Raw genomic sequence first — 22,980 nt, 5'->3', positions numbered from 1 at the left:
GAAGATCTTAAGTGCTATTCCACTTTTTGGAAAAGTTACTAGTTTTTCAGAACATGATTTCACTTAAGAACAAAAACAGGAAAAAAATTAATCACCCATAATTCTTCTGCCAAGAGAACTACTTTTTAACATTTTGATGTGTAATCTTCCAGATTTTTTCTTTGCATACACATGTAAATCATTTTTTATTTGTACAAAAAAGGGGGATGTTGGGCCACGGTGGCTCAGCAGGCAAGAATGCTTGCCTGCCATGCCAGAGGACCCGGGTTCGATTCCCGGTGCCTGCCCATGTAAAAAAAAAAAAAATGGGGGCTATTATTGGACATATTGTTTGTAGTCATATATTTTTTTAGCACAAAATATATGGTGAGCACAAAAAATATCCGTAATCAGTTAATGTAATTCTGCCTCATCATTCTTAAATGTGCCATGGTATGCCACAGGTATTTATGCAAACCATCATTTGCTTGTCAGACATTGATTGTTTCACTGTTTTGGAATTACAGACAATGCTTCAGTAAACATCACTGTACATAAGGCTTTATTATCATACCCAACTATTTTTCAGGAAAAATTTCCAGAATGGAATGTCTGGGCTAACGGACATGCATTTATCTTTTTAAAAGATTTTTGATATGTGTCAAATTGCCTTCTATAAACTTGTAGAAATTTACATTCTCATCCCCATGTTAAGTGTGCTTTTTCTCTACACCTTCGCCAACCAACACTGACAACAATTTGAGAAGGGAAAAATGGAATCTTATTATTGTTTATATCAATTTTTATTTATTATTAGTAAGAAAGAACTTTTTTCATAGAGAAGTTATAGGTTCATAGAAAAATCATGCATAAAACACCGGCATACCTCGTAGATATTGCAGGTTCTGTTCCAGAGCAAAGCAATAAAGTGAATATTACAATAAAGTGAGTCACATGAATTTTCTGGTTTTCCAGTGCGTATAAAAGTTATGTTTACACTAAACTGTAGTCTATTAATCATGCAAAAGTACTATGTTAAAAAAAACAATGTATATACCTTAATTAAAAAGTACTTGCAAAAACGATTGCAATTACAATAGTAACATCAAAGATTACTGATGAGAGATAACCTTAATAGATATAAAAATAATGAGCAAGTTTGAAATATTGGGATAATTACCAAAATGTTACATAAAGCCACAAAGTGAGCACATTCTGTTGGGAAAACAGCACCAATATACTTGCTCGACACAGAGCTGCAAACAAACCTTCAGTTTGTCAAAAACACAGTATCTGCAAAGTGCAATAAAAGCAAAGCCCAATAAAATGAGGTATGTTTGTACAGAGATTCCCATATACTACTCTATTATTAATACCTAGTGTTAGTGTGGTACATTGGTTAAAATTGATTAGTGAATACTTTTTATAATTGTACTATTTCATTATAGTCCAAGGTTTACATTATAACTGTTTGTGCTGTATTGTGTTTTAATTTCCTGGGCGGCTCAAGCAAATGCCAGGAAATAAGTTAGGCTTAAACAATGGGAATTTACCTGCTTATGGCTTTGAAGGTAAAAGAAAGTCCAAACCAAGCAATCACAAAGGTGATATTTCCTTTTTGAAGGCTGGTGTTCTGGAGCTGGCTGCAAGCAATCCTTGGTTCTTAGTCTGTCACATTTCCTGGCCTCTCTGTTCTTTTCTGGGTTTCACTGAGTTCAGCTTCTTGCTTCTGTGGCAAGGTTTCTGAAAAAACTTCTGAGTAAATCCCTCCTTTCTGATGTCTGTCCTACAAGTTCCACAAGTGGGTCTTTTTGCTCTCCACGGTATCTTTAGCAACTCCTATTTTGACTATGTGGCATATAGTAGGTGCTTAACAAAACACTTCACTGACTACATGGAGAGTTATATAGCATTCTCTCATTTAAAATTCCTTCATATTTGTGATTACATCTCCTCTTTCATTCCTAATATTTTTATCCCACTTAAAATCCCTTTGCTATTTTTATTTTGCCATATTTATGTATTCTATTGATCATTCCAAAGAACCAGCTTTTCCCTTTATTGTTCTGTTTCTGGATTCTGCTTCATCATTGTTCTCTAATTTTATCTTTATTTTTTCTCCTGCTTTTTCTTACATTTTATGTTGTTTCTCTGATTTAGTTCAAGATGCAATTTAGTGTAGTAATTAAAAGATTGGATTCGAATCTTGGCTTCACTGGTTATTGGTTAGGTGAACTTCAGCAAGTCTCTTAACCTCCATTAGCCTGTTTCCTTAACTGTAAAAAAGGGGAAAATAAACTTAACTACCTCATAGGCTTGTGAATATTTAATGGGTTAATTTTTACAAAACATTTACAACATTGACAGGCACATATTAAGGCTATGTAAGTGTTAGCTAATAGGTAATAGGTTGACTATTTAGTTCATTTATATTCATTCTATATTTAATATTAAAACATTTTATGCTGTGATTTTCTTCTATATACTACTTTGGCTGAATCTTTATGTTTCTATTTTTCTCATTAATTTTTAAATAATTTATATAATTGTGGTTGTGAATTTCTCAAGCTAGGATTACTTAAGAGATTTTCTTTTTAGAAAAAAAGTAGATGGATTTCCTCCTAAGAGTTTACTTTAAAAACTTTTGTTTCTATTTTTTGAGATTTTTCTGTGTAGTTTAATTAAAAAATTTTTTGTTTGTTTCATGGGAATTAAAAAAGTGCCTTCTCTTTCTGCAAGTTATAAATTTATTCTATCTGTTAACTCTCATAATATTTAGATCCTCTTCAAAATTATTGTCTATTGCTTGCCTATTGATCTAACAAATTCTGAGAGTGCTATATAATTAAATATTCTAAAGGTGAGGGGGGAGAGAGAATGAGATAAAGGAAGAGAAACACAGAAGCCACCATGACTGCACTTTTCACGTCAAATATTTGTCTTGCTTATTCACAATTTCAGTTTATTAACTAGAGGAGTTCATTATTTATAGCTGTGTACCTAAGCACATTCATCTTTAGCCTATCGTCTACTATACAATAAGGTCTTCCATTCTAGCTCCCAGCCTCCCTCCAAAAGGGCAGTGCCATTTTTAACTTTTCTCACTGTGAGTATACCTTTACACAACTAGAATTTTTGAAGTCCAAGCCAAGCGCCTCTAGGGTAAAATTTAGTATTCTATTTTATCCTGTTATTCACTAATGTTACCATGTTAACTTGGCTTTTGTGGTAAGATTATAATTTCTTCATGGGCTAAAATCTTATTTTAGTTTGTATCTCCTCCCTTCCATAGTCACTAGCACAATTTTGAGTACACAGCTAAAATTTCATAAATCCTCAATGATTCAATGTATGAAAATGTGGCTTGAACAATTCTGAAACAATTCTTGCATGATATTTGTGGTTCCTGCTAAATAGTGACATGGTAACCCACTGGAGGCTAACAAGACCAATGTCATACTTCTCTTCGTAGTTGGAAACATGTCCTAAAAGGGCAGGTGATTTCTACTATCAACTGGTATTGTGAGGAAACCAGAATTGTGAGAGTAGCTCTTCTATAGGCCAGTAGTTCTTAACTGGGGACCAAATTTGACAGTCTAGAGACATTTTGGTTGTCACAACTGGGGTGGTACTAGAATCTAGTGGGTTGTTATGGGTTGAATTGTGTTCTCAAAAAAGGTACGCTGTTATCTTCCGGCAAGATGGCAGAATAGGAAAGGCTGAGTTCAGCCCAGCTCCATACAACAATCAGAGATAGAATAGAAAAATGACCTGGACAGTGGTTCCAGGGTGTGAGTGATTATGGAGGGTCTTCTACCCTACTAAGGGAGATCCTTGGAGAAAAATCAGAGAAACTGGGATGGAGAGAACAGAGTGAATGTACTTGGTCATGACTCTGCCTACCCCTGCAGCTGGCTTGGGAAGATTTTCCCTTTGGCTTTGTTGCTGGGAGTTTCCGTGGTGAACTTGGAAGATCAAAGATGCGCTTTTCCTGTGCACAAACTCCACTTACTTGAAGTATAGTGCCTACTCTCTGCCCCTGTGACAAGTTGCTGTGGGCTCCTGGGTTTTGGCAAAGACTGGAGGGCCCTTTCCTGAGGAAGAGGGGAAGATGTAGAGTGGTGCTGGCTGACATCCAACCATGAAAGAGACTTGTCCTGATGCCGCTCCCCATCTCCCACAGAGGCCCAGATACTGCAGGTGTCTAGGGGGAGAGGTGAGGTCAAGGAAGCCAGCTAAGCTGAGCACCAAGACTGGCTGCCAGACGCTGCACCTGAAGACTCAAGACTGCCATTTGCTGGGGAGAAACAGAAAATGCTGTCTGACAAATTCCCTATCTACCTAGCTCTCAAATAAAGCCCTAAATAGAGTTGCAATCCCTCTTTGAGATTAGGGACTTGGTTTCAAGAGGAAGGACTGACAAATCAAATTCAAAAGGGGATCTTTCAAAGCTAATACAAGTAGATTCAAAATCTTAAATGAGGGAAGGAAATAAATCTGCAACATCTTATTTTAATTAAAATGCCTTATTATTATTGAGACGTTAAAATGCCCTGTGGACATTATAAAGCATGTGAGGATCCAGGCAGATATGGTTTAGCTAAATGACAAAATTAAATAATCTGAGGGGACAGAGAATTTAGAACTAATTAAGGTTGTTTATAATGACATAAAGGATATCAAGAAGACAATGGAGGAGCATAAAGAAGAATTTTGAAAGAATAAATAAAAAAAGTCATACTGTAAACCAAATTTAAAGGTACTAGAGACTCCTAACAGTAGACTTCAAGAGGCAGAAGAAAGAATATGTAAATCAGAAGACAGGACAATTGAACTTGAACGTTCAAAAGAAGAAATGGCAAGAAAAAAATGCAACTTGATCTCAGGAAAATGATAGATACCACAAGAGTACAAATATAAGAATTCTTAGTATCCCAGGAGGAGAAGAGTAAAGGGATAGGAAGGCCAGTGGAAGATATAATGGGGGGAAACTTTCCAACCCTTATAAAAGACATAAACATCCAAACTAAAAAAGCCCAACAATCCCAAATAGAATAAATTCAACATGCTTACTCCAAGACATACACTTATCAGAATGTCAAATCTTGAAGAGAAGCAAAAAGTTATGAAAGCAGAAAGAGAAATGAGATTTATTACATACAAAGGAAAACATGTTAAGACTGAGCTCAGACTACTCAATAGGCACTATGGAGGCGAGAAGGGAATGGTATGATGTATTTAAGATTTCGGATGAAAGACTTCCAGTCAAGAATTCTTTATTCTGTCCAGCCGTCCTGCAAAATTGGGTGAGAGAGTAAAACTTTCACACATAAATAATGGCCTTGAGAATTTGCCAACAAGAGACCTGCCCTACAAGAAATATTAACGGGAGCCCTGGCAACTGAAAAGACAGAGAGTGAGGTCTGGAAGAGGGTACGGAATTGAAGAATTTTAGCAAAGGTAACTTAAAGGATAAAAAGTGAGAGAAGGAAAAGAATACATATGTCTTATAAATAAAAACTATAGGCAGCTAAAGATTCCTGAAATTAAAAACAAAAATGTTTAGTAACATAAGTCATTACCAACATACAAAGCTGGTATTTGTAATAACTTTTCTACCTGATATTTTGAAAATGTACAGTTTGACAGCTAACAAAATGGTATTTAAGATAGTGTTTAATATTTAGAATTTAAGAAACTCTTACCTGTATCTGTCAATTTTTTCCTTGCTTGCTTTAATTTTAAATTAGTTTATGAAATATATTGTACAAACACAGTCTTTACAATGACTATTTAGATATTTTATTTAAATATGCCTATGGATAAGCTAACTAAGATGTATTTTTGGTGATTAAGATTTTCATATGTTAATTGTACAAACATTTATATCTTTATATTTTCCTGAAATAAAAAATTTGAAAATGTTCAGTAACATAGGTTAAAACTATAGCAACGTTGGTATTTGTAATAATTTTCTACTTGATATTTTGAGAAAGTTCACAGTTTTGGTAGCTAATCAAATAGTATTTAAGTTAGTGTTTAATATTTAGAATTTAAGGAACTCTGATATCTGTATTTGTAGATTTTTTCCTTGTTGCCTTAAACTTAAATTGGTTTATGAAACTTATTACAAACAAAGGCTTTACAATGATTATTTGGATACTTTATTTAAATATGCCTATAGATAAGCTAACTAAGATTCATTTTTGGTGGTTCCAAGTGTATTGTTTATTTTATTAAATAAAAATATTTAAATAGAAAAAAAAAGCTAAGTTGAAGTTCTAATTCCCAGAACCTCAGATGTGACCTTATTTGGAAATAGCATCGTTACACATGGTATTAGGCAAGTTAAAATGAGGATCCATTGTAGTAGGGTACACCCTTAATCCAATGATTGGTGTCTTTATAAGAAAGGGAGAATTGACACAGACACAGGGGAGAACACCAGGTAATGAATGATACGGAGATTAAAGTTTTGCTGCCAGAAGCTAAGGAACCCCAAAGATTGCCGTCAAATGCCAGTAGAGAGAGGCATGGAACAAATTCTTCCCTATAGACTTCAGGAGCATGGCCCTTCTGACACACTGATTTCACACTTCTAGCCTCCAGAACTGTGAGACAATAAATTTCTGTTGTTTTAAATCGTCTAGTCTGTGATATTTATTAAGGCAGCTCTACGAAATTAAGACACAGGAGAAGTCAGGGATGATGCTAAGCATCCTGCAATGCCCTGGATAGCCCCCCACAACAGAGAATTATCTGGGATTCAAAATGTCAATGGAGCGGAGGTTGAGAAATCCTTATATGGGCAATCCAGGGACCGTTCCTTTGTCCTCTGATAAGGTGACAAGGAGCAATTCCCGGGTAAGACCAGTTAAGGTATGGTCTCTGCCACAGGAACGAAGTCTAGGGCTAAAATGGTGGCATCACTATAGTTAAAAAAAAGCTGAAAGTACTCATATTTCATGCATACAATTATCTTTATGTTACTGTTTTTAATTTGCCTTCAGTTTTTCTCGTGTTAGAAAAGTACTTTTGTAAATATGTAGGTTACACTAAACCATCTACAATTTTCAAGTTTAAATTGACTGATAAAGGATCTAATTTCACAATTTCTCCCCAGCTGTGTAGGGAAGTAGTATGAAAAGAGATAAATGTTCATACTTGGAGGATAAGCGTAGTGGCAGCAGTAAGCAGTGACAGACTCCAAGGACAAAATCATCTTCAGAAAATAGGGCTGCATAAATCAGCCATCTTCCCAACATTAGAATCTCCTACAAGTATCAATCCTGGAGATTCTGGGGGTTTTCCACTAAGAAGAGTGGCATATACTTCAGTTACATGAAGATTCAAACTAAAGCTGAAAATACAAAACTCATAACAATGTCAAGTGTTTACAGTACTTTTCCTATCTAAGCGATGCTGAACTGTGCACAACTGACAAAGTTGTGAAACTGACACTCCTTACACAGAAATCTTTCTTCATTCAACAAGTGTTGAATAACAATGTACTTCCAGTCACTGTAGTGAAGAGCTGACAATCTAGTTGATAGGACACAACACAGAATAACGAAGATATAACAGCAAAAAGACTATTCAAACACCAAATGATCAATAATTCTCAAAATCGTATTCGAGTTTAGAATAAAGCAAAGAACACTGAGCTGAGCAATGAGGAAAAGCTTCACAGAAATGGGACCTGTGAGCTAGGGTGTGAAGAATGGATGGGATTTAGAAAAACAGGATAAAGAATTTCTGATGGAAGAATGGCAAGAGTTAAACTGTAAAAGTCAAAATACAAAAAAGAAAGAGCAAGGGGCTTGGGAGTGCGATGACATCGAGGCTTCCTTTCACCTTACTTTGAAACTATCCACTGTGTTGATTCAACTGCTCTTTGTCCTTAAATCTTCAGATTCTCTCATTTGAATGGGGTATCTAAAGATTAGGAGTATATTTCAAGGAATATAGCTTCTCGGATGACATCACGGAAATAATCTCACCGATAAACAACTGGGATTTTACCAGCCCACATTCTAGTTTCTGTGTAACTGGAAATCGAATTAAAGCATTATGTTTGCAGGTACTTTTGCGTCATCTGGCGTATGGTAGGTTTCCTCTGAAGAATTCACGATAATCCATGGAAGATTCTCCAAGGTCGGGAGGTCTTACCTATTAATATACAGGTAGTAGCCTAAGACAACCTCTGAATGCGTCGGTAATACTGAACAGCTACATCATCGTCACCCAGGTACTGGGCCACAACTAGGGCATAACGGCTTTTATTCTCACCAGATAGGCCGTCTAGGAACAACTCCTGGGTTCAACGCCAGGTGGCCCACAAGTGACCCGCTCCACACGTCGCGAGCCTCTCACGCGGATCTCGCGCACGTCCTCTAAGGGCCAGGAGGCTGGGCGGTGGGTGTCTCGACCTCGCGCCCGCGCACTAACCATGCGCTCGCCAAGAATGAAGTCTGCAAAGGTCAGCGCGGGCCCCCCGGGGTGGGCTCCTCGCCCTCACCTCATCCCACTTTTGTCGCTGTTCCAACTCCCGCGGCCCAGGCAGCGGGGACAGGCCGAGGGCACAGCCGTGACCACAGTGCCCCGATGCCAGCCAAGGGAACAGCCTAACACGTCCGTGACGGAGCCGACCCCGCCGCCGTCGCCTTCCGACGTCCTTAGCGCCACGAGCCCCTCTTCTCACGCCCATGTCCAAGTCCAGTCAGAGGCGGCTCTTCGGCCTTCTCGCGAGAGATTGCCCGGCGCTCCCTCCTTCCAGGCGGCCGTCTTTCTCTCCCCGCCCCCAGAGCGATTGCGCGGCTTCCTCCAGAGGGCGGGAACCTTGGACGTGGCGGGGCCGGAACAGCTGGGGGAGCGGCCCGGGCCGCTGTGCTCTCCACCCCACAGATTGGCCATCCGCGCAGCTGCCAAGCCCCGGACGGGCGCCGCGCCTCTCCAGGTAGACGGGCGCCGGCCCTAGGGGCCTTGGGGTACGAGCCGCAGGCAGCGGAGAGCACGGTGCCTGGGGCCTGCGGGCGCCACACCCGCGCGGGGGCGGGGGCGGGAGGTGCGCACGCGCGCTGCGGTTGGGGGGGGCGGGGGCTCCTGGGGCCCTGCGCAGCGGGGCTGGCGGGCTGGGCGCGCTCGCGCTGGGTGGCGTCATCTCCCAGCCTTTCCGCGTCTCCTTTCCTCTGCCTCAGTTTGGGGCGGGTCGGGAGAATGGCTTCGGAGATGGAGTCGTCGCTTGAGGCAAGCTTCTCGTCCAGCGGTGCGGTGCTGGCGACCTCAGGATCTCTGCCTCCGGCCCGCTCCCGCATCTTCAAGATCATCGTGATCGGCGACTCTAATGTAGGCAAGACGTGCCTGACCTATCGCTTCTGCGCCGGCCGCTTCCCCGACCGCACGGAGGCCACTATCGGGGTGGATTTCCGAGAACGAGCGGTGGAGATTGATGGGGAGCGTATCAAGGTGAGCGGGTGGGGGACTGTCAGGGAGGAAGGACGCCCGGTGGTGATGACAGGTGTCCCAGTCCCATCGTGGGTGAATCGTTGGCCCTCTGCGGGGCGTGCGCCCCATTTTTTTCGCAAGCTAATGTGGAGGTCGGAGTTGAGGTTTGGAAGAATTTGTAGTAAACTTCCAAGGCAGTGCTTCTGAAACTTTAATATGCATGTGATTTACCTGGGGATGTTGTTAAAATGCTGATTCTGATTTAATAAGCTCCCGGGTACTGCAGATGCAGCCGGTCCGTGGACTCCACTGAGTAGCAAGGGTGGAGGTGTCTCATGTGCTGGGTAGTCGAGGAAGTCAGACTGAAGGAAAAACAGATTTCTCAAGCATGGAAAATTCATTTAATAAATGACATTATTTATGAAACATTCATTTTATGGAACACTGTCCTAGGTATTGAGGAAGTTAAGACCCTTGCCTTAGAGGAAGTACTTAGGTGTTCCAATGCATACACTTCTAGTACAGTGGTTTCTGTGTGACATTGTTTAGAAAAACATATGTTTTCCTGCAGAAACATATGATACATTATATAGTTCCTGAGTGGCCAAGATCACGTCTCTTGGCTTCACCTCAGACCCTTCTCTCAATTCTTCTTTCCCTTCAAGTTGTTACTGGTGGCTTCTGAAATTGAGGACACCAAAAATAATAGAGTGAAGCTGGCCCAAAGGTCAGGGCTGAAGTTGTGAACCGTTTGAAAGTAGGAATTGGAGAATGAGGGTCAAATGACAGAGCCAAGGTCTCTTGACAGTGCAAACCTTAGACGCATTTCATTCCAAACCAGGACTAACCCATGAGCCACCTGCTTAATACCACCCCTTAAAACCTGCGGGCCTTGGGAACTACCTTGCCTTCCTTTTACCCCTGTTCTTGTTCATCTTTTCTTCACTTTCCTGGGGGAGTGGAGGAAGCAGGCTACCTCATTCCTGAGGCACGAACAATTTATTTTTTAGTTTTCTAACTTCCCCACCCACAAATGGATTCTGCTGCTAAAGGAAAAATAGGCTAGGTTAAAAGAAATCAACCCTTCTTAGGCTCTTTTGCCTTTTAATTTTTCAAAAGCTTTCCTATATGGAATACCAGTACAGTCCTTTGGGTACACTGTATTAGGGACTAAAGAAAGATGTGTATACATTGCAGGGGAAAAAAATAGAATAGGAAGAGGCTGAACGTTTTTTCACCATTATCATGTTAGGCCAGGGAACCTGCTGGGGAGGAAAATAATGGGGCTTCTGAGATGTGAGAGGGAGTTTAGTTTGGAAGAAGCAAGAACTCTGGGGAAAGAAGAGGGGTTTTGGAACCCAACTGACCTTGGTTTAAATATGAGCCTACAAAAGGGTAAGGACAGGCTGTGTGTCCTTAGCAGGTTGACCAGCTTTGCTAGGGATGGTCTCGGTTTAAAACTGGACTCCCACATCTCAGGACCCCCTCAGCGCCTGGCAAATTAGGATGGTTGGACACCCTAGTCCTTGGGCAAGCTCCTTAATCTCTCCGAGTCCTTTTCTCTCCTAAAAAACTGATAATTATACCGTTTCAGGCTGGTGTGAGGATTAGATAAGAACATATATGAAGCACTTGATTCACAGCTGGTAACCTTAAAAAGATTACCAGCTTTGCCTTTGCTGGTGGCTTAACATTATTATTCGTCCTCTGGTACCATGAAGTCCACCACTGTACACCAAAAGACAGAAGCAGAGGGGGAGGAGGGCGTAGGTAGACAGTAGAAGATGAAAGAAAGTGAAAAAAAAAAAAAAACGGTAGCTGGACTTGGGGGTGGGAAGGAAGTGGTGGTGGCAATGGCTGGGGATATCCAGGCCCTCTGCCTGTGCCCGGGTTGCCAATTGTACCTGAAGATTGCAGGTGTTATCAGGTGTAAATTTAAGAGGTACTGTTTTAGTTTGCTAGCTGCCGGAATGCAATATACCAGAAACGGAATGGCTTTTAAAAAGGGGAAATTTAATGAGTTGCTGGTTTACAGTTCTAAGGCCGAGAAAATGTCCCAATTAAAAACAAGTCTAAAGAAATGTCCAATCAAAGGCATCCAGGGAAAGATACCTTGGTTCAAATAGGCTGATGAAGCTAGGGTCTCTCTCTCAAGTGAGAAGGCATATGACGAGCACAGTCAGGGCTTCTCTCTCAGCTGGAAGGGCACATGGCAAACACGGCGTCATCTGCTAGCTTTCTCTCCTGGCTTCCTGTTTCATGAAGCTCCCTGGGAGGCGTTTTCCTTCTTCATCTCCAAAGGTTGCTGGCTGGTGGACTCTCTGCATCTCATGGCTACATCGTTCTGCTTTCTATGAATCTCTCTGAATCTCTCCTTCTCCAAAATATTTCCTCTTTTATAGGACTTCAGAAACTAATCAAGACCCACTCAAATGAGTGGAGACATGTCATCCCCTAATCCAGTTTAATAACCATTCTTGACTAAATCACGTCAACCAGGGAGATGATCCAATCACAGTTTCAAACATACGGTGTTGAATAGAGATTATTCTACCTCATGAAATGGGACTTATATTAAAACATGGCTTTTCTTAGGGGGCACACTTCCTTTCAAACCAGCACAGGTACCAAACTTGAAAAATATACAACATGCCCAGTGTGTAAAGTGAAATACTTAATGACTTAGGTGAGCACTGGTGGTGATAAGTAAACCAGGACCACAGATGGGATGAATTCGGGGGCACAGCTTTTCATCCTTCTGGGTGAGAGGAGTAAGGAGAAAATATTTTTCAGGGATTGGTCCACCTGGGCCTTAGCCTTGTTGTATGTTGACGGGGACCTGGACACCGAGATTTTTTTCTTTCTGTGTCTCCAATTCTGTGCCTTGAGAGAGATTTTTATTGTGGTTCAAAAGATTATGGAAATATTCTGAGATCTCTGTAGTGGTAAAAGATATAGCTATGTTGGAGATTAAAATAAGAGCTTTATTTTTTGTGTCCTTTTCTTTGAAATTGAAAAGTGATATGGAAGGGCTTTACTCCATGTGTTTCTTACTCTTTTATTGTTATTAACTTGTAATACATCTTAAGAGCTGCTGAAATGGTTAGCTCATTTCTTTGGAAAATTATGAATTTAATATGAAATGATATTTCTTCCAATTTTTCATCTTGAAAGCTGAAAATCTGTATGCTACTTTATTAATGAAATGACATTCTAAATACTGTTTTATTTATTTATCCATCTATCTGTTTATTTATTTATTTTCCACATGGGCAGGCACCGGGAACTGAACCCCGGTCTCCAGCATGGCAGACGTGAGAACTCTGCCAGTGAGCCACCGTGGCCCGCCCTCTAAATATTATTTTTATGCAGTGATAAAAATGAGATATTGTGTTAAAATATTTAATAATTGTGGACTAGAAAATTTTCAGCAAGCCTGTCACTTATAGGAATGCCCTGTCAGAATCAGTCAAATGTTTTGTGAAATGTCACAGTCTGTATTTGTTAATCTTTCCCTAACTGTTCCTAATCACGTCCAAATGTGTATAGTTGAAAGAGGGAGCTCTTGTTCACAAAATTTTGGAAGTTAAATGAAATTATAAAATAAATTCCTTAAGTAAATAAAAATGAATTTGATTTTTTTAATTGAGATTTCCAACTCTAATCCATTTGTTCTGTCCTTGCAGTCCACCGCCATCATGACTCACTGTGTTATGTACATGTGTTACCTCCTTTTTTATTCTTATTCTTATTGAGAGCAGGATCCAGGTCTGATAATTTCATAGACTGCTTCCAGTGTTTCATTTAAACCATTTAGTTCTTAATCCATGTAGTAGGTACTTAGAGAATGAGTGTCGAATGTACGGAGGCAAGGAGATCAGTTTGTATGATGCTCTGGAAATCCAGAATTGAAGTGATAAGGGAAGCTAATGGAAAGAAAGAAAGAAATAATAAAAGAGGCATTTTGAAGATAAGGCCTAAAGGTTTTAGTAACTGGCTTTTGGTGGTGAGAAGGTAGAGAACTCAGATGATGGAGGTTGTAGGCCTGGTAGTACTGTTAGTTGGGCTTCTGTAAAAAGTTTTGTTTTAGTGAAAATATGTTTGTTGAAACTATGGTAGATTCAAATGGAAATGACTGACAACTGGAAACGTGGGATTAGAGCACAAGAAGTAATTCATATGAAAATGAAGTTTGAAATTATAGATGACAACAGATAACAAGTATAGTTCATATGCATAGAGAGAAGAGCAGGGGTATGTTTTAATAATAGTAATAAAAATGATATAACAATGAATGCTGAAACCAAATGTAAATTATTTTAGAGTATCTGTTCTAGTTTGCTAGCTGTCAGAATGCAATATACTAGAAACAGAATGGCTTTTAAAAAGGGGAATTTAATAAGTTGCTAGTTTACAATTCTAAGGCCGAGAAAATGTCCCAATTAAAACAAGTCTATAGAAAAGTCCAATCAAAGGCACCCAGGGAAAGATACCTTGGTTCAAGAAGGCCGAGTCATTTCAGGGCTTCTATCTCAAGTAAGAAGGCACATGATGAAAACAGAGTTGCTCTCTCATCTGGAACGGCACATGGCAAACACGGCATCATCTGCTATCTTCTCCTGGCTTCCTGTTTCATGACACTCCCTGGGAGGCATTTCCTTTCTTCATCTCCAAAGGTAGCTGGCTGGTGAACTCTGCTTCTCGTGGCTATGTAGTTCTCTGCTCTCTCTGAATCTCTCATTCTCCAAAATATTTCCTCTTTTATAGGACTCCAGTAAACCAATCCAGACCCACCCAAATTGGTGGAGACATGTTGTCCCCAATCCAGTTTAGTAACCACTCTTAACTAAATCACATCATCCAGGGAGATGATCTGATTACAGTTCCAAACATACAGTATTGAATAGAGATTATTCTACCTTTATGAAATGATATTTTGATTAAAACATGGCTTTTCTAAGGGGCATACTTCCTTTCAAACCAGCACAGTATCCTTATCCATTGTTTTTTCTTGATCTTAATGGTAAATTAATGTTTATAAATCAAAGTATTTTTATATGAAGTCATCAAACGTTAACTTACAAGAATTACAGAGAAACTTACTTTTTAAATGTGGTGGTGGTGGTTTGGGAGATGCCAAATTGGTCCTTCTGATTTGATTTAGGTTGGCATTCAGTGAATGAGAATATTAGCAGTTGGCGGGGCTTTAGAAAAAATGCTTGAAAATCTTAACTTGTGACTCCTTAACTAGGATACCTTTGTGGGGTTTGGGGCTGGCAGAGATTCTGAATTGCAGTAGTTCAGTCCTGAGACTTGTATGATACGCACAAGGCATGTTTCACAGACCCAAGCCCTCCCAGTATGTGAGGGATATCTGGAACTGGGTCAGATTTCCCCTTGTTCTTCAGGCTGATTTCAGAAGCCTGCAATTCTTGTACCACTTCTTATGAGAATGGCAGTATTGGTCTGTTTACTCAGAAGTGGTAAGAAAATATTATTTCCTTCCCTAGTATCTTTAAACAGTGATCCAGATCTCTAGCTTTGTCTTGCAGAGACTGTCTTGCTCAAAGTAGCTTATGAAAAATGGTAATTTATTATTTCAAATAACTGAGAAGCCTACGAACAATTTTTTCTGCTAGTTCTGACAACAGTCCTAAAATTGAGATCTGATGAGAGTGTTGGGACGCATGCCTGTTCCTGAATGTGGTGTTGGTGCAATGTTCTTATTGGTCAGGCCGAGATCACCTATGCAGTCCTGGGGTCAGGGTGCACATGCATTGGAAATAGGAGAGAGAGGATTCTCCAAGGAAAATGGGATGCTGTAACAGAATTAGAAGTGAATGCAAAAAACACTGTGTTCACTACAGAACAAGGCAGTCCAGGTTTAAGTCCTGACCTTAACAGTAGATTTGTGGCTATTAAGGTGAATTACTTAACCTTAATAGTTTACTTATCTGCAAAATTAGGTAATTGTCATATAGGGTCGTGCATAATAAATGAGATATTGTATGGCTAGTACTTAGCACAGTGCCTAGAAAGTGCTGTCTGTACCTTCAAGAAAGATAGTAATCATGAAAAATAAGCAGAACATTGCACCAACACCACATTCAGAAACAGGCATGCGCCCCAATACTCTCACCAGATCTCAATTTTAGGACTGTTGTCAGAACTGGCAGAAAAAATTGTTCGTAGGCTCCTCAGTTATTTGAAATAATAAATTACCATTTTTCTTAAGCTACTTTGAGCAAGACAGTCTCTGCAAGACAAAGCTAGAGATCTGAATCACTGTTTAAAGATACGAGGGAAAGGATAGGAAAGAGAAATCACAAATATTACTATCCCCAAATGTGTGTATCCTTTGCTCTAAGGAAGCAAACTAATTATTAAAAAGAAATAGATGCATGGCAACATGGGACAGAGCTCCTGGGATGAGCTGGGACCCAGCATCACGGGAGTGAGAAAGCCTTCTTGACCAAGAGGGAGAAGAGAGAAATGCGACCAAATGAAGTATCAGTGGCTGACAGATTTCAGAGTTGAGAGGTTATCCTGGAGGTTATCCTTATGCATTATATAGATATCCCTTTTTAGTTTATGGTGTATTGGAGTGGGTGGAGGGAAGTACCTGAAACTGTTGAGCTGTGTTCCAGTGGCCTTGATTCTTGAAGACAATTGTATAAACCTATAGTTTCTTACAGTGTGACTGTGTGATTATGAAAACCTTGTGTCTGGTGCTCCTTTTATCTGGGGTATGGACAGATGAGTAAAAAAAATATGGATAAAAAATTAATAATAGGGGGATAAAGGGTAAAATAAATTGAGTTGATAGAAATACTAGTGATTAATGAGATGGAGTGGTAAGGGGTATGGTATGTGTGAGTTTTTTCTTTCTTTCTTTCTTTTTTTTTTAAGTGATGCAGATGTTCTGAAAAATGATCATGGTGATTGTGCCAGTTTGAAAATATTATGTACCCCAGGAAAGCCATGTTTTAATCCTGATTCCATCTTGTTGAGGCAACCGTTTCTTTTAATCCTGATTCATTAATGTAGATTGGAATCTTTTGATTAGATTGTCTACATGGAGGTGTGACTCCACCCATTCTAGGCGGGGTTTATTGGGATCCTTTAAGAGAAAACATTTTGGAGAAAAGACAAACAACAGAGCCTAGAAAATGGAGATCAGAGCTGACAAACTTCACAGCAGAGCTGACACTGATGCAGACAGGAAGAGAACAGAGACACGGGTGTTTGGAGATGCTTGGAGCCCAGCAGACATTGCCATGAGATATTAAGCAAGCCAGAACCTGGAGAGAGACAAAGGAAGCCAAGAGATGAAAGCCAGCCCTGGTGAATCAAAGTGAGGAACCCCCACAGGAACAGAGGCTGAAAGCAACGGACTCCAGGAGCAGGGGACAGGTATGCCTCTCCAACTGACAGAAGTGTTGCAGACACATTGTTTTTTGTTGAATTAAGTTATCTTTTCCTGGATGCCTTAGTTTGGACATTTCCACAAGCTTAGAACTGTAAACTTGTAACTTACTAAATTCCCCTTTATAAAAGTCATTCCAGTGCTTGCTTCAGCAGCACATACACTAAAATTAAAATGCTAGAAGGTTATCATGGCATCAGTGCAAGGACGGCACGTGAATTCATGATACGTTCCATATTTTTGATTGTGGTTTTAAAGTTAAAAAAAAAACACCCATTCCAGATTTGTTGTATTGCCTTCTGGCAGCTTGCAAACTAACACAGTGATGAATACACAACTAGGTGATAATATTGTGAGCCATTGATTGTACACCGTGTATGGAATGTACGTGTGTGAAGATTTATCAATACAAATATTAAAAGAAAAAAAAAGACATTGTTGAAGATGCAAAGGTCCAGAATCAAGCTCATACTTTCAGCCTTCTCTGCAGGCTCCTCGACGAATGCAAATGTAAACTATCCTCATTGCCCAGCCCCCCTCCCCCCCACCGTTAAATTTTTGTAGTTATTGCTCATAGTCACCCTAAGCTTGGTACAAGCACCACCCTCCGAGGGTCCCTGATAGCCTCTCTTCATCACCTGAACAGAGGACAACTGAGGAGGACTTGGGGGAGGGAGGGAGGAAGGAGGAAATATGAGAAGATCTAGGGGAGGGGCTGGTACTTCTAAAGGCCAGGAGACACCAAGGGGGTCCATCTGGTGAAAGGGGGCCCATGGGTGAATATTCTTGGAATTATATTTGCATGAGAATAAAAAAGCATCACTCATCCAAATCAAGGAAAGAGAAGGGTGTTCCAGTCTCTCTTGGCACTGAATAGAACTGCCAAAAATACCAAAGAGTATCTAAAAGGGGAACACAGAAGTCTTGGGTCTTCTTTCTTATTACTGTTTTTCAGCTTTCATTTACTGATTTTTTGCATTTTTAGTAAATTTTCCCTTTCAGGTTGGCATTTTTGCACTGTGTGGTATACATTTTGAGTTTGCATGTAAGAAATCATACTCACAAAACTTCACAATGTCAGGAATGCTGACTCATATAGGGTATGAAGAGGAAGACTGTGAAAATAATCTCTGGCATAAAGTTGATTTTTTCCCCCCATTTTAACCATTTTCATGTGTACTATTCAGTGATGTTAATTACATTCACAATATTGTACTACTATTATCACCATCCTTTACCAAAACCTTGTCATCAACCCTAACAAAAACTCTGTATACATTAAGCAAAAACTCCCCATTCCTTACCTACACCCCCACCTCTGGTGACCTGTAGTCTCTGTATATCCTGTTTATGTTTTGTATAAATAGAATGAAACAGCATTTGTCAAAAAAAGAGATAGCTGCAAATAAATAAGATCAGCCCATATTGTTTGTTACATATTTTAACCCAGGTGTTAGGATTAAATGGTCTCTTGAAAGCCTGAGGGATTGGACAAGATCACACACCACATGAGGTCTCCTAATTTTTGGTTCTGTGTCCTTTTTTTCACTCCTTGTTGTTTTCCTTATCCTCTTAATTATATTATAATTAAAATCTTCACTTTAAAGAAAGTATTCCTTTCTGTCCATCACAAAACATTTGTTACTGCTCCTTGATAGAAAGCTAAAGATGTGTTTTAAAAATTTGCCGTTTAGTTCCGTACATCCAGTGTACACATTTCTACTCCTCATACCAAAGGCAAAAATAATCCTCTTGAAATGTTAATAATACTTGTTATAATGGTGATATACAACTTATTAAATTGTTAATTGATTTTCTTTTGTAATTATCATATGGTCTTTCATGTAGGCTGCCTAGAAGCAAAAATAATAAAAATGTGATCTTTGGAAGAACAGGCAAAAAAGGAAATTTGATAGCTGATCAAAGAAAGAAAGAACATTTGGGTTAATAATGAACATTTCTGGTCAACCAAAGGGAGTGTTAAATCAATTTAACGTCAGCTATTTCTCATTTTGAGTAGTAAAACTACTAAAAGAACTTTCACAAACAATGAGAATCTAAGGATTCAGCAAATAGCCATGTTGCCATTTTTGTTGGAACTTGATATTGGAATTTAAAGTAGAGATTCATTAAGTATTATAAAAAGAAGCATACTTTATGTTGTCTTTATAATGTTTAATGATAGTAGTAAAGTCTATGGGAGTGCATAGTAGCCATTTTTTCTGAAGATAAATTTAAGTATTAAACTGGAAAAAAATTCACTTTGAAAATACCTCCTAATTTAAGGTTTACCATACATAAGCATATCACTTACTTTTGTTCTAGAGCGTTATTCTCCTTTTTAAAACATTGTGAGTCTACTCATAGCTAAACCTAGAGATTTTACTAGGCTATTGTGTTGATTTGAAAGGATATATGTACTTTAGAAAAGCCACACTCTAATCCTAATCCAATCTCATGGAAGCAACTGTTTCTTTTAAATCCTGTTCAGAACTGTGTGTTGGAAACTTGATTAGATTATCTCTACAGAGAAGGGACTCACTAATTATGGTTGTTAACTTTTGAATAGAGGGAGATTTGACTCTACCCATTTCAAGTGGGTCTTGATTATTTTGCTGGAATCCTTTAAAAGAAGGAAGCATTTTTGATAGCGCCATGAAGCAGAGAGCTCATGCTGCCAGAGACATTTAGAGATGAAGAAGAGATACATCCCCTGGAGATCTTCATGAAACAAGAAGTCATGAGAGAAAACCTGCAGACGCTGCCATGTTCGCCACAAGGTGAACAGTTGAAAGAGAAACCCTGAATGACACTGGCTTGTACCAAGATATCTTGTACCAAGGCATCTTTTCCTGGATGCCTTAAATTGGACATTACTATAGCCTTGCTTTAGTTGGGACATTTTCATGGCCTTCGAACTGTGGACTTGTAACCTAATAAATTCCCCCTTTTAAAAGTTGTTCTGTTTCTGGTATATTGCATTCTGGCATCTAGCAAACTAGAAAAGCTATTGTGATTTTCCACCTAGTGTCTTTCTGTGTCTCTTTTTTAAAATTTTCGTCATATGTTCTCTAGCCTTTTATGTTCAACAGTCTTGAACAGTTGTCTGAACCTCTCTTTGCTGAGTCTGTCAGTGGTCTTTTCCCAGTCTCCTTGCCCTCATCTCCTCAGTGGCAGCTTCTATTGTGTGCAGACTGGAAATGCAGCTATGTCTGTGCCTTATGACATCACTTGTTTTAGCAATTCTGTGAGCAAAATTTTGAATCTTCTTTCTAAATATTCCTTTGTAAATGCCTCATTAATAATTGCTTTTATGGCTTTCTGATAAGGTGTGAAGAGTTCTTATTTCATACTCAGTTTTCTGGAAATCTTCATCGGATCAGAATACATGGTCTTGAATAGGATGATAGAAAAAGTATTGTTGTTGAGTCAATCCCACTCTAAAACAAACAAACGAGCGATTTTCTTAAGGCCAAAATCATCATCCTCACCTCCTGTGTTTGTTGAGGACTTCGACAATTCTTTGAGTTAGTTATTTTTTTTTAGGTTTAGTTTGTTCTTAAAAAAGAAATACATTGCTATGAAAACATGGAAAAGTAGGAAAAAAAGGGGAAATTGCCTTAAAGACAACCACATTTGTGCTTTTTATTTTATTTTTTTAACTTGCTATTATACTTTACTAAAACATTCTTCATGTATTAAAATTAGTTTTTAATATTTGAACTACTGGAAATTTTATAAAAGAGAAAAAATTAGCTCCTATTTCTTTGAATAGCTGTTTGTTTTTTGTAGAGTGGTTTTGTTCACACACTATACAGTTCGTCCAGTGTGTACAGTCAGTGCTCTCAGTCACAGAGTTGTGCTTTCATTGCCACAATCAATTTCAAAACATTTGTATTGCTCCCAAAATAAAAACCCCGTATCCCTTATACACCTCCTTTTAGTTTATTGATGGTACTGGAAATACAATATATCAGGAATGGGTTGGCTTTTATAGATTTTATTAAATTACAAGTTTATAGTTCTAAAGCCATAAAAAAAGTCCAAACTAAGACATCCTTAGAGAAAGATACCTTGACTCAAGAAAGGCTGATGGCATCCAAACACCTTTGTCATCTGGGAAGGCATGTGGCTGACATCTGCTGGTCCTTTGGCTTCTGGTTTCTGACACCTTCTCTGGGGGCATTTTCTTTCTGCATCTCCAGATATTTGTCTGTGCCAGCTTTGAAGGCTTTTCCAAAATGGTTGCCTCTTAAATGATTCCAGTAAGGGACCACCTTGAATGAGTGGAGACACATGTCCACGTAATCAAAAGGTCCCCCCCCACAAGTGAGTGGGTCACATCTCCATGGAAAAAAGTTAATAAAAAAGAACCCACCCAACAATATTGAATCAGAATTAAAGAGCATAGCTTTTCTGAGGTATACAATAGTTAGCTTGGCATATTCCACCCTCTGGACCCCCAAAAGACATGTTCTTTCCATATACAAGATACGTTTCTTCCATTACAATATCACAAAGCCTTAAGCCATTTCAGTAACAATATAAATACAATACAAAGTCAGGAACAGTACAGAATCTCATCAAAATCAGTTACAGGTATAGTGTATCCTAAGGGAAAAATTCTCTGGCCTTTGAAACTTAGAACAAATTATTTGCTGCCAATATACAAAGTTGGGACAGTCATAGGATACATATTTCCATTTCCATAGGGTGTTGTTGGAAGGAAACAGGGATCAAAGGTCCCAAATAGTTCCTAAAACCAGCAGGGCAAACTCTTAGATTTCAAAGTCTGAGAGTCATTTATCCTCAGGGCTTGATAGAGCAGCAGTCCCACCCTTTCCAAGGGCTTATACAGCAGCCCTGTTCTCTCTAAGTGCTAGGGTGAGGCTTACAATCTTGGGGAAGCTTGGGTGGGGGGGAACGGGAGGACCACCTTTTTCTCTGCTTCACCCTCTCCAAGTGTTGGTGTAGCACCTTGGCTGTCTGCCATCTCTCAGGCACATGCGTAACCCCTTCAGAACGATGGATTGGCACCAAGGCCCCCTCCAATCCCCAAGGAACCCTCTCTGAGGCCTGGGGTACCAAAATTCTTTCTGAACATCAAGGCTGAAGACCCACCATCTGCCTTTGGGCCACGTTCAGTCTCTCTAAGTGCATGGGTGAGTCCTCTCTTCTGGCCAAAGTTTCTTGGCTTCAGCCCTTAGCATCCACCGTTCTGCCTCTGAAGTTATTTTTCCTTCAGTTTGTCCCTTTTCTGTCCCTTTTAGTCCAAACTGGCAGTGGTTCTGTTTATACAGATCCCCACAACACTCTTGTTGGTTTTTCAGGCAGTATATAGGGATTATACCCATTAGACAATAGAACTTTCCACAGATTCTTTCAGGATAACTCCATCTCCAATCCTTGTTTGTCCTGTAATGGCTGATTGGCTCCTTGTTTAGTTAAATTCTTACATGGGGCGCTATTCTCTGAGGTCTTCTTTTCTGGAAGCCCAGAATTTTCCAGACCATCAATTTCAGGTTTCTTTGAACCCAAGAGTTCAATTCTCAGCTTATCTCTTTTCTGTCACATTTTACTATAAGCTGCAAGGAGAAGCCAGGCTGCGTGTTCTACGTTTAGATTGAAAGTCTCTTCTGCTAAATACCCAAGTTCGTGGCTTTTAAATTCTGCCTTCCACCCAATATCAGCAGTCAGTTTTGCCAAATTCTCTGTCACTTTAAAACAAAATGGCATTCTATTTTGGTTTGTCAAGTGCTGCCAGAATGCAGTATAGCAGAAATGGAGCGGCTTTTAAAAAGGGGATTTATTAAGCTACAGGTTTACAGTTGTAAGGCCATAAAAATGTCCAAACTCAGGTATCCAAAGAAAAATACCTCAATTCAAGAAAGGCTGACATCTGTCATGGTAAGGCATGTGGCTGGTGTCTGCTAGTCCTTGTTCCTGATTTAAATGCTTCCAGCTTCTAATGCCAGTGGTTTCTTCTCTAAGCATCTGTGGGCCTTCACTTAGCTCCTCCTGGACACAACTCTGACTTGCTTAGGGTCTCATGGAAAGGCACATGGTGACTTCTGCTGGGTTCTGCATCTCCACATATCCATGTCTAGGCATCTATTTGTCAGTACTCCAAA

The 22,980-nt window shown here is 39.6% G+C and overlaps 1 protein-coding gene, 1 long non-coding RNA gene and 1 other non-coding gene across 3 annotated transcripts in view; 2 read left to right on the top strand and 1 right to left on the bottom strand.

Moving 5' to 3' along the window:
* LOC143666312 (uncharacterized) overlaps positions 1 to 8,987 on the bottom strand; it is a 50,046-nt gene extending 41,059 nt beyond the window's left edge. Inside the window, exon 1 of the long non-coding RNA XR_013167519.1 lies at positions 8,149 to 8,987. This is a non-coding gene — a long non-coding RNA (uncharacterized LOC143666312). The remainder of the gene's footprint in view (positions 1 to 8,148) is intronic.
* The window catches only part of RAB33B (RAB33B, member RAS oncogene family), a 34,513-nt gene continuing 20,314 nt past the window's right edge, over positions 8,782 to 22,980 (top strand). The window contains exons 1-2 of the mRNA XM_077139998.1: positions 8,782 to 8,935; positions 9,177 to 9,444. Coding sequence (XP_076996113.1) covers positions 9,196 to 9,444 — 249 coding nt within the window. The 5' untranslated portion in view covers positions 8,782 to 8,935; positions 9,177 to 9,195. The remainder of the gene's footprint in view (positions 8,936 to 9,176; positions 9,445 to 22,980) is intronic.
* On the top strand, positions 16,989 to 17,091 carry LOC143666426 (U6 spliceosomal RNA). Its single transcript, XR_013167624.1, has one exon. It is a non-coding gene; the product is annotated as a U6 spliceosomal RNA (small nuclear RNA).

This window comes from Tamandua tetradactyla, chromosome 22 (assembly GCF_023851605.1).
Source record: "Tamandua tetradactyla isolate mTamTet1 chromosome 22, mTamTet1.pri, whole genome shotgun sequence".
Taxonomy (NCBI): Eukaryota; Metazoa; Chordata; class Mammalia; order Pilosa; family Myrmecophagidae; genus Tamandua; species Tamandua tetradactyla.
The sequence above is the reverse complement of the archived record's forward strand: the minus strand, read 5'-3'. Positions and strand labels throughout refer to the sequence as shown.